This window comes from Eptesicus fuscus, chromosome 6, assembly GCF_027574615.1.
Source record: "Eptesicus fuscus isolate TK198812 chromosome 6, DD_ASM_mEF_20220401, whole genome shotgun sequence".
Lineage (NCBI taxonomy): Eukaryota > Metazoa > Chordata > Mammalia > Chiroptera > Vespertilionidae > Eptesicus > Eptesicus fuscus.
In genome coordinates this window covers 49,537,063-49,549,800 of record NC_072478.1, presented here as the reverse complement: position 1 = coordinate 49,549,800, position 12,738 = coordinate 49,537,063, and the positions used below count along the sequence as shown (strand labels likewise).

Genomic DNA, 12,738 nt, shown 5'->3' with positions numbered 1-12,738 from the left:
AGCTTACTTCCTCAGGGCTATCAGAAACAAATGCAATCATAAATTTAAAATTATTTTGTAGGCTGTAAATCATTATGCACATGGCAGTTGTTATCATCACTTTAAAATAATGGGAAATATCTCCATGAGAATCAAATAGATCCCTCAGGCTATGGTTTTTCTTTTACATATGCAGTTAGTTATTTATCGTTATCTCACAAAACATATGTGTAGTGATGGATAGTGACTTCCCAAATAACTCTTAATGTTTACAAGCCTTATTTTACATATTCTTGTTTAGAACCTACTCACTCCTAGTCAATGTCCCTCACATTTCAGCCTTGGAGACTCAGGCATAAAGTTGAAACTGCCTCTACCTCTTGTCAAGGGCCATTGGAGGCCAAGTGCTCTCTCTGGTCATCTGTCCTCTGCTGCAGAGTTCTGCCAGGCAGTGACTAACTCACTATTTATGAAAATATCTATTTGTGAGAAAGTAAACATGAAGCAACTACCGCCTAACATTGCTATTTCTAAGATTTTTTAATTTGCCCTCTTTGTCCAAAAAAAATTATGTGTAAAACAAAACAAGAAGCTGAAATGAGAAACAAAAAAAGGAAATTCACTTTTGGGTATGTTGTTGAATTGGTGAGCTTAATTGCAGCACTTACTATATAAATTATATAAGGGTGTCCCAAAAAATGTATAAACACTTCAACAGCTGATAGCTCAATTTTGAAAATGAAATGTATTTTAATAAACACTGCCTTTATGATTATTCAAAGTGTGTGTATACATTTTTGGGGACACCTATATTAATATAGTATTTACAATAAGTATGATTTTAACAAAAATTGCACACACATAAAACTACTTTTTTTTAAATCCTCACCTGAGAATTTATTGATTTTGAGAGAGAGAGAGAGAGAGAGAGAGAGAGAGAGAGAGAGAGGGTTGCCTTTGGTATGTGCCCCATGGGGATTGAACTTCCAACCTAGGTATGTGCCCTGCAGAGGAGAACCAGCTTGGGAGTGAACGGGAGCTGGTACCTAGCTTGCAGGCTTCTTGATGAGCACTGTGCCCTGGTGAGCACTCCACCTGCTAGAGGAAAAGGAACCTTTTCATAATTCACACAACAGGGATTTTTGGAATAAAGTTAATCAGAACTGAATTCAAATTCCATCCACTACAGGGCACGGGGCCTCATTTACACGGGCCACGTTATACATGGTACCTCCAGGAATTGTACCAAGCGGTGACCTCCTCTCATCTCCTTCTGGCCCTGTGACCTTGGGCAAGTTACTTGAGCTATCCGAAGTCTCAGTTCCCCAGCTATAGAGTTGTAGCATAAACATATTTCGTGTGTACATGGTTTCAGAGATTAAATAAAGTCCCTGTAAATTTATACAATATAAATTTTATTTCTAATGATTCATACTTTAAAATTTTAAATTGTATAAATTGTAAAATTTTAATTAATTTCATAATTAAAACTTGAAAAAAAATCACTGTAAATATCTTTCTTTCCCTATGGCTCCCTTAACAAAATGAGAATGGGAAAATATATCAATAGAGTGGTATTGAAATCTTGGATTAATTTCTAGTTTTCATCAATGACATTCATATTTTATAAAATATTATTTAATAATAAATATTATTCATTTGTTTTAAGAATCTACAAATGAAAAAAGAAGGTTGGTGAAAAAATTGGACTTTATAAAAGGCTTTATTCAACCCAGTTCTGACTGTATCTCTAATTTAGAGTAAGAGCCATACTGTATATTAGTAATATGTGGGGGAGAGGCAAGAGAAGTATGAATCATTAGAAATAAAATTCTATCCGTTTTTACTTCATTTTAAAATCACAGTACTGTAATCAATAAGGTATGCACTAAAGACTATAATTTTAATTACATGCTTGTACTAATGTGATAACTAAAAGATTAGGGTTTTGTCAATTCCAATTTTAAAGGAATAAGGGGAAGCTACAAAATGCTACCTGTATGAGGATTCATCTTGAAGAATTTTCCATCAGACAGAAGGAAATATGACAGTTGTCCGTTCTTTCCCGAGTCTCTGTCAATTGCTGTAATTTTGCCTATTACCCCTTGGGGCAGGGGACTCTCCTCCACTTTCAAAAACAACATATCATGCAAGAAGGTAGGGGAATTGTCATTCTCATCCAGGACATGAACAATTACTGAAGTGCTCACATTTTGTGACAATCTGTCCTCCGGGATCCAGGCAAACACTCTAAAATGATATGTGTGGGTGGATTCATAGTCAAGCTGTCGCCGCAAATAAATCCAACCTGTGTAAGGGTGAATGGCGAACACAGCCAAGTCTGCGCTGGGTTCCAGCGAGTAAAGAAGCTGGGAGGTTTTGTGCTGTGGGCCAAGCGGGTAGGCCTGTACTTGCAGTATTTGGGTCATCAGTGACAGAGACTCACTAACTTCGACTTGATAGACCAAATTTCCAAAAATCAAGGATGGGTTCAATTCTTGTTTTTCGATAACTATTGTAAGCAGGAACAACGATGCTCGAGGAGGAACGCCGAGATCCTGGGCCATGAGGGTTAGTGTGTGCTTCTGGGCCACAGCGTCTCCCAGGCTGTCATTGAGGTACACCACGCCCAGCCCCGAGTCAATGGAAAAGATGCCTGGATTCTGGCTTACAATGGAGTATCGGACGAATCCATTCCAACCACTGTCCTTGTCTTCTGCACGCACGCGGTACAGGGCTGTGCCGGGCAGTGTGATCGGCGACACTCTGACCTCGTCGGAGGCTTTGGGAAACACCGGAGGGTTGTCGTTGACATCGATTACAGTGATGTTGACCTCCGTGCTGCCGCAGGCGGGGGAGCTGCCAAGCTGCGCCTGGACCGTGAGCACCACTGCGGGCTGCGTTTCGTGATCCAGAGGCTTCCGGGTTCGGATGGTGCCCAGCCACGGGTGGATAGAGAACGTTCCATGCAGATCGCCAGAGGAGATCCTGTAAAAAATTGGCTCTGAGGAATCTGAATAAAAAAAGGGAAAGAAAAAAAGAAAGAATAAAAAAATAAAGCAATCCTTGTATGTCAAAAGAATGTACCTGTGGAAACACTGAAATCTGAACATATTAATGTATACTGCATCTACAGAGAATACTATCCAACGTCTTCCGTCTTCCTCAGCTCTCCAAAGTCTGTTAAAAGTGAACATGTGGTTTAAGATGCTTTAGTGGATAACGGTAGTGTCAATGGACACAAAGCAAGGCACAGGCTCGCTATCGGTCATCATTCCTCTTGCATTAGTTAAAAGGAGAAGACATTCAGAAAATTATTTGGATGCCTTTTAAATATATTTGAGGGAGCCAAGTTTATGTTGATGTTTCTCTATAATATCTACCTATGAACGGCAAATATCCTCCACGAAAGTTGAGGGAAGGGGCAGAGGAAGGGAAAGGAGGGAGCTAGGAGAAGGGGAGGGCAAGGCCTTTGAACAAATAATTCTCTTCTAGGAATTTCTCCTGCAGAGAAACTTCTACAAGTCTCACAAGGACATTGCTTGAGTACTATGCAGACTAGCAAAATACTGTAAATCATTCAAATTGATAGCGACAGAGAAATGTTTCATAAAATCATTCAAACTTTATATCATGAGACAAAATGATATACAGTTACCTGTAAAGTTGTGCAGTAAAGAGCAGAAAAAATATATAGTAGAAAAATACCATAGAAGTTATACAGTAGAAAAAAAGATAGTTGTAAGACAACAAAGATATTAGGATACATTTTTGTAAAAAATTTTGGAAATGTGTGTGTGTGTGTGTGTGTGTTTTGGGGAGTGGGATATAGGAGATGTATATTGTTTACATTGAGTTTTTTTATTTAAAACTTTATTTTGAAAGTACCTATTACTTTTCTGAGTAGAAAAAATTGTAAGATAGAAATAATGTTGAAGAACAATGAGTAAGACACAGATTGTGTGGTCTCCACCCTTCTTGTATGGAGAGAAGAAAAGATTTAATACAAGACTGTACAGCCTAAGAAAACACAGGAAATGCTCCAACAATCAATCTCAATGCAGGATAAGAAGTACTCACTCAAGGACTCTTTTGCTTTCACTGTTCCGACAGGACTGTCTTCGGGTACATCTTCGTAAACTGAGAAAGTGTACTTAGGCCTTTCAAATTCAGCAGGTGCCAGGGTTGTCTGAAGAATGTGTATAGTGACTTCGGCATTAATGACAGATGTGAGCCCGCCGCCATCTTGAGCACAGACCATCAACAGAATTGTAGTAGATTCCAAATGACCAAGAGTTGACATTAAGTAAATAATTCCTGGGGAAGGGAAAGAAAGAATTAAGACACAGATAACGTGCAATAAATACTGATGAGCAATCAAACATCTGATCTGTTGATTTTTCTGTGATGGTTAATTTTATACCAACTTGATTGGGCCATAGTGTGCCCAGGTATTTGGTCAAACATTACTCTGTGTGTCTGTGTAAGAGTGTTTCAAGTGTTTTCAAGATATAAAAGTAGATATTGGTTTCATTTCTCTGGAGAACCCTAATACATCCACTTTCCAAGCAAAGACTTAAGTATATTTTCAAAATGATGCTCCAAAATCTGACAAGTAAATAACATTTTCCTAGAGCTTAAACATTGGGCATCTTGAAAATAAATTAATTCAACAGAAAAACATAAATGGTGCTGCACTTGTTAGGCCTGACTACCATATCACTCACCCAGATGTAATGTCAACAAAGTCGATTAATAAAAAATGACAGAGATGAGCCTGAGACAACACACTTCAATGTTACAAGTCAATGTCGAAGCACTACACCAATGTTAACTACTATAAAGAGTGCTTAGCTTAAAACCTTGCATATACAGTAGTCATTCAGAGAATGAATTTATTGGATGGAGGGTCAGGAGTCCCATTTCCCATAGAGAAGTGCCTTGTTAAGAAAAAAAAAGTTTTCCAGTCCTGCCCCAGTGGCACAATTGGTTGGAGTATCATCCCATATACTGACTGGGCTCAATTCCCAGTCCAGGTGCATGCAGTAGTCAACCAATCGATGTTTCTCTCTCTCTCTGCCTCTCCCACCCTCCCTCCCTTCCTCTCTCTAAGATCAATAAAATACAATTTAAAACTTAAAAAAAACATTTTCCAAGCCTTTTAAAGCAGTGCCTGACCATGCAAGGTAAATTCTTCCAATCTCAGTTTTTCACTAGGTTTTGAAAAGAAAATGCTCATTATCTTATTTCTTCGTGTCTCATTTCATAGCACTCTTAGAGGTAAGGCCTTCACACTAGGGTGTCTGCATTAATGTATTTTAAACACACATACACATATATTTGTATATATATATATATATATATACATCTACATATCTCTACATATGTGTGTGCTATGTATATATATATATAAATGTACAAACATATATACAATTGCTGATCTACCCCAAATTCTTCTGTAATAATGGGATAGTCAATATTGTATGAACAAGAAACCAGTTCAATTGCCAAGCCAAGAATTTAATTTAACATGGTATAAACTGGGTAGACACTTGGGCAAGAGAAGCACAAACATTTTCCAGAGGAACCCTTCTTCATCCCCAGGATTCAAAGAATTCTCTCAGATAAAGGTGCAAGCCCACAGTTAAAAAAAATCACTTAGAAGAGGGAAGTATTAAGATTAAGCTTGTACTTACATACGCTGAGTATTTCAAAACATTCACTTTTTCTTACATTTGAATAGAAAGAGTAGCTAGAAAACTTATTTACTTGAATCCAACATTCTTAAATAAACTGAGCTGTCTATTAAAGTTGAGGAGCTGGAAAATGTAGCTTTATAATATACTAGAGGCCCAGTGCACGAAATTCGTGCACGGAGGGGGGTTGTCCCTCAGCCCAGCCTGTACCCTCTCCAATCTGGGACCCCTCAAGGGATGTCCGACAGCCCGATTAGGCCCGATCCCAGGGATCGGGCCTAAACGGGCAGTCGGACATCCCTCTCACAATCCAGGACTGCTGGCTCCCAACTGCTTGCCTGCCTGCCTTCCTGATTGCCCCTAACCGCTTCTGCCTGCCAGCCTGATCACCCCCTAACCACTCTGCTGCCAGCCTGTTTGCCCCCAACTTCCCTCCTCTGCCGGCCTGGTTACCCCAACTGCCCTCTCCTGCAGGGTTGATCACCTCCAACTGCCCTCCCTTGCAGGCCGGGTGCCTCCCAACTGCCCTCTCCTGCTGGCCATCTTGTGGTGGCCATCTTGTTTCCACATGGGGGCAGGATCTTTGACCACATGGGGGCAGATATATTGTGTGTTGCAGTGATGATCAATCTGCATAGTACTCTTTTTTTTTAAATATATTATTGATTTTTTACAGAGAGGAAGAGAGAGAGGGATAGAGAGTTAGAAACATCGATGAGAGAGAAACATTGATCAGCTGCCTCCCGCACACCCCCCACTGAGGATGTGCCCGCAACCAAGGTACATGCCCTTGACCGGAATCGAACCTGGGACCCTTGAGTCCTCAGGCTGATGCTCTATCCACTGAGCCAAACCAGTTTCGGCTGCATAGTACTTTTTTATTAGATAGGATAGAGGCCTGGTACAGGGGTGGGGGCCAGCTGGTTTGCCCTGAAGGGTGTCCCTGATCAGGGTGGGGGTTCCCTTGGGGCGTGGGGTGGCCTGAGTGAGGGGCCTGTGGTGGTTTGCAGGTGGGCCACGCCCCCTGGCAATGCAAGTGGAGGCCCTGGTATCTGGAATTTATTTTCCTTCTACAATTGAAACTTTGTAACCTGGAGCAGAGCCAAGCCTGGGGCTCCCTCCGAGGCCCAAAGCCATTTGTGTTGGGGTTATAATTGAAACTTTGTAGCCTTAAGCGGGTGAGCCCAGCCAGGGTGTGTGGAAAGCTTTGCTTCCCCTGTTGCCAGCAGCAACCCTGGCCAGCTCTCTCAAGCTCCATTCTGCTGTCATTTGTTTGTATTTGTTTACCTTCTATAATTGAAACTTTGTAGCTTGAGTGGAGGCTTAGGCCTGCAACGGCTGGCAGAAAGCTTGGCTTCCTCTGTTACCTAGGAAACCTTGTTCCCTGTGGCTGTAGTCATCTTGGTTTGGGTTAATTTGCATGCTCGCTCTGATTGGATGGTGGGCGTGGCTTTGTGGGCGTGGCTTGTGGGTGTGTCGGAGGTATGGTCAATTTGCATATTTGTCTATTATTAGGATATTACATATAAATATGCATAATATATATAATAATGAAGTAGCAAATAAAAGAAATAGTTCTCTGCCTATACATTTTGTCAGCTTTAAGTGTATGACACTATCCTATATAATAAAGAGGTGATATGCAAATTAACCCTCATGCCCTCACAAGATGGCTGCCTATGACCAGGCTGGCAGGGGGGTTAGTTAGGGACGACCAAACAACTGAATAAGCAGGCTGCATGGGGCGACCAGGTCGGCAGGGGGGTTAGTGAGTGACGACCAAACAACTGAACAAGCAGGCTGTGTGGGGCGACCAGGCCAGCGGGGGGGGCCATGAGGGGCGACCAGGCCAGCAGGGGGGTAGTTGGGGGTGACCAGGCTGGCAGGGGGAACAGTAAGGGGTGACCTGGCCGGCGGGGGGGGGGGCAGTTAGGAGCAACCAGGACGGCAGGGAGGGGGCAGTTGGGGGCGACCTGGCTGGCAGCAGGGGGCAGTTAGAGGTGACCAGGCTGGTGGGGGCAGGGGGCAGTTAGGGGCAGTCAGGCCAGTATGCAGAGGCAATAAGGGGTGATCAGGCCAGCAGTGGGGGGTGGAGGGGGACAGTTAGGGGCAACCAGGCAGGCAAGCAGGTGAGCAATTAGGAGCCAGCAGTCCAGGATTATGAGAGGGATGTCCCAGATTGGAGAGGGTGCAGGCTGGGCTGAGGGGACCCCCACCAGGTCTCTAGTATTTTAATACTTTAAAGTACAGTGATGAATTGGCTCTCATTTTTTTCATTACTCGCCCATTCAGGGGACCAACTTTAACTTTAAAACAGACACAGATTCATATACAGATCACTGATTATTTTATGTTTTAATTACTGGGTGTGTGGGTTTATGCATACTAATTTTAATGTGCAATAATGTTTGGCTATTATCTTTAGTTTGTCACTTTTTTATTTAAAAGAGGAAACTGCTGGAATAAAATTTATTTTAATTGATTGACTAATAAAAGTACTTATATACAAAGGTCCTCTTAATTAAATTTAATATACAGTATATATAAAATCATGTTCTACTAATTAAGCAATACTTACTTTCATAATCAAACCTCCCGCAAAAGATGGGATATTCTTAACCAACGTGGTAATTCCTACTTAGAAAAAAATCTGTAGGTCACTACTAAAATTGTAAACTATGGAATAGTTAAAAACAAAAACAAGCACAAAGTCATAACTTTCATCAAACATGGAGTCCGTTAAGTGTGGTTTTCTCAAAAAATAGACAGGACAAAAACGATGGGGTATCAATACTGCTTTCTTATTGGTTATTGATATTTATGATATTTTTCCTGTATTCAGTTTGTGAGAATATAAAAACTTATTTACCAAATAGATGACGACATTATGCTATTTATTTTGCACATGAATCAGGGTAACTAAGTTGTAGCAGCTGACAGGAATAGAATGGATTCAAATTTCTATCTGATATTGACAAAGAAAATAATTATCCAAATTTATAACGAACTTATAAAAGGTTCAAGTTCAGGTCTGCCATATTACTTACTAACCATGCACTTTAGGCAAGACACTGAATCCCTTTCTGCCTCAATTTCTTCCTCCACTAAATTGTAAGGTCCCTTTCATCTCCAAGAGTCAGTGATCTTATATTGAAAAAATGAATTAGAAAACTCTCCAACATGCTTTTGTTTCCTATAAAAGTGACATACACTGGTTAGGTGCCTGTGATTAATTTTAGACTCTGTCTTGCAAATAAAAGAAAGAATGTTTTGGGGTGAGCAGGCTCACATCCCTTATGAAATGAGATGTGGCATTAATTTATTAACTACATATCAGAATGTTCTATATGTAGAAAAGTGGCAATCATGAAGAATTATGAGAATCATTACATGGTATAAAATCGGAGCATAAAACTAACATTAGAAAAGAATCTGCCCTTGAAATAAGAAAAATAGAGTCTGTGCTACATTACTTAAAGTCCGTGTTAAAATCCATACACCCGAGCAGCACAGAAGCTAAACATGGAGGCACAGCTGCCCTTGGCTGGCAGTTTAATTCACTCAGTTACCCTTTTAATTATTTGTTCTGTAGTGCTAAACTTGGATTTTGTATATGTCATAACTAAACATAGATCAGATGATGGGCAACGCAGCATAATTTATTGTTGCTCAACTACTTTTTGCAAACAAATGCTTGCAATCTCTGTCACCTTAAAATAATCTGAATTAGAAGTTATGTTTGTTTCATCGAAAAATGACTAAATAAATACCACAAACAGAAAGGCTAAAGAACTGCTTTTTTTCATGCTACTAAAGGGATACTTCAAACAATGTAGAAAAAAAAATCTACATATAGTAGGATTAAAAATACATGAAAAAGAGCTATTAATAAATGTGTCTCTGTATTTCCTTCTTTTAAAACTCAAAACACTGTGGTCTACCTCGTGGCCACATCAAAGAAGCCCAGCTAACTGAGAATAAGAGAAATGAAGGCTCAATTCAATATCTCTCTCCTGGTGCCTAAACACATTTTACAAAAATATTCTTTGAATTAACAACACACTTAGAAAATCAGAAACAGACCAGGAAGATAAACCCACAAGAGAAAACAACCATGACATCGCCACACCCACTCCCCTTCAGTTTTCTTCAAGACATTGCTCTTACCAGATGAACACAATAATCACAGAGCTCTATTTTTAATGCATGAGTCTTGGTTGTGGCACAAATAGGTCAATGGAAAAATCTCTTGTCTTCAGGAAAACACGAGCCTAATAACACACTATGTAAGCTTATAGAATAGCACGTTTGATATAGGAAGCATTAAAATGAAAGGGCAAATGCACCAGTGAGCAAATTAATGAATGTCTCAAAGAGAGAATTTTAGAGTAACTCAGGAAGAAGTGACAACAATGCAGAAATGTACTCATCAATTCTCAATATTCGCCTCATGCAACATAACTATATAAAACTGTACAATTATATAATCAACTATATAAAAACTATAATCTATATAACTATATATACATACGGGGTGGAGGCAAAAATTGGTTATAGTTGTTCATATGGAAAATAATATAATAATTAATAAATAATAATACAAGAATAAACTGTTTCACATACTTCAACTGTAAACCTACTTTTGCCATACTCTATATATACAATCTATGTATTTATTTAGTATATAAATCTGGAAAAGTGCCAGCTAGCACAGATAAGCTAGAGAGAAAACAAGAGAGTTTGGGTTTGTTTTGAAGAAAAGTGAGGTAGGCCACAAATCACCTACCAAGCTGTGATGGGGGAAGAGGGTTTAAATGAAGTTTTGCTCTGTATTATCAATGATACTCCCTTGCAATTTCTTATGAGAATGTAATAAGGATTTAAATAAATTTTAAATTATTTCTAAATGTCACTTGTTTTTTATTCCACAAATATATATATGCACATACATACACACACACACATACACACATATATATATGTATGTATAAATATATATATATATATATATATGTATATATATATATATGGCTAAAAGGCAATTCCTTGAGACTATGTTTGCACTGGCAGCTTCTGTAGAGATAGGTCTTATAGGGGAAGCAAGAAGAAGCAGCTTTCTATAGGCTACAACAAAAGCACAGATCAAGAAGAAAAAACCATATTCCAAACTGCTTCTTGTTCAATTCTTTGAGAACATCAATAGTTAGATGACTAATGGCATGGCCTGGAAGTCTACTATGTGCAATTTAGAAAATGTATGTGGGGTGGCAGTCAACCAACAGATGAACTTGAATGCAACTGTTCAAATTGAAGACTTCCTGTACACTGGGCAACCTTTTCCCCATAGTTAGTCATGATGCTTTTCAATTCTCTTCTAAAGGTTAAAGCAAAGCATTACCAGCTTGCATGAATTTCTCATGAGTTGTGATTAAGTGCAACTAAATTCTAAGTACTGTTACACTGAGAAATGTCTTCAACTTAAATGCACTGACATGAAAATAATATAGGCACCGGCCAACAATAACCCAAAGCCATGTCCATTACAAAACTGGTTTTCCTTTTAAAAAAAAAACAAAGCAAAACCATGATACCTCCCTAGATGACTCACATAAAGTGCTCTCCGTGATTAACAATGGCATTTGTCTTGTACTCGGTGCCAGGAATGGGAGCCTGTGGCTGACTGAAGCCAGCACAACAGAGATCTCTTCTAAAAATGGGATACTGTACAGCTCCTTCTTCGAGATCTTCCAGGGGAAACTAGATGATGAGTGTGTTGTCTTCTAAAAACAATCTGCTGAATGCTTTTTGATGCTGTACTCTGATTACTGGCTGACCTATATAATTTGGCAATGCTATTGTCCTAGAGGGCCTGGCGTTTTGACAGGCAGTTAAGGTCCTCAGTTTAGAGGAATTTTGAGAAAGCCAAGATAAGCAGACCAATATCCTAAAACAGTATGTTCTTCTGATCTTTTAAATGTCAAAGGGGCCACATCAGTGTGTTATTTTGAGCAAGGAAAGTTCTGCCTTATAAAGACTGTCATTGTAAACAGCGAATCCCCCAGCAGCCACACACTCCAGATGAAGTACACTTTCCTGGCAAGAAGCAGTGGCTCTCTACCTGGGGCTGGGTGAGAAGGCAAACTAACTTGGCAGATTAGATGTCCCGTGTAAATTACTATTTGTTGCTAATGAATATGGTTGCTGCAAAGAGTGTTGTAAAGATCCAATAGGACAATGTACAGAGCATGCCTACCAGGGCATCTGACATTATCATCACCATCACAATAGATACTCATTCTGCCCATCCTCAGATCAGGGGCTTTAAGAAGAAACGTAATCGCAAAGCGTTAGCTGCACTCCCATGTTCACTGAAGCCTGTTCACAATAGTCAAGCTGTGGAAACAACCTAAATGTCTATCAGTGGATGAATAAACAAAACATGATATGTACACACAATGGAATATTAGTTAGCTTTTAAAAAGAAGGAAGTGCCATCATGGAGGAACTTGTAGGACATTATCTGAAGTGAAATAAGCTAGTAACAGAAGGACAAATGCCTATCCCACTTATATGAGGTATCTGAAACAGTCAAACTCCTAAAATCAAAGAGTAGAATGGTAGTTGCCAGGAAACAACAGGGAGTAAGAAATGGGAAATTGCTAAACAGTGGGAACAAAGTTTCAATTAAGTTTAGGAATAAATTCTAGAGATCTGCTGTGCAACACTGTACCTACAGGCGACAATAAAGGATTGTGCACCTAAAAATTTGTTAAGCGGGCAGATCTCATGTTACGTGTTCTTACTACAAAATAAAACAATTTAAAATTTTTTTAAGAAAAAAATATTTTCTTTTTTGCAGCCTCATTTTAGAACAGAATATCTCTAATATCTCAAAAGTATTATACTGTAATAGACTTGTAATTTTATGTTTTCTAGTAATAATTATTTCAAACATTATTTTGTTAATAAGAATGCAATAGGAAGGGAAGGGTGACAACTTAAATAATGACTGTTTCTAAAACACTCAGTTTGCTCATTGGACATCTTTGGCAGAAGCACAATT

At 39.3% G+C, this 12,738-nt stretch overlaps 1 protein-coding gene across 1 annotated transcript in view; it reads right to left on the bottom strand.

Moving 5' to 3' along the window:
- Positions 1-12,738, bottom strand: part of DCHS2 (dachsous cadherin-related 2) — a 196,831-nt gene that overhangs the window by 66,050 nt on the left and 118,043 nt on the right. Inside the window, exons 4-5 of the mRNA XM_028151980.2 lie at positions 4,060-4,296; positions 1,976-2,992 (exon numbers count right to left, since the gene is read on the bottom strand). Coding sequence (XP_028007781.2) covers positions 1,976-2,992; positions 4,060-4,296 — 1,254 coding nt within the window. The remainder of the gene's footprint in view (positions 1-1,975; positions 2,993-4,059; positions 4,297-12,738) is intronic.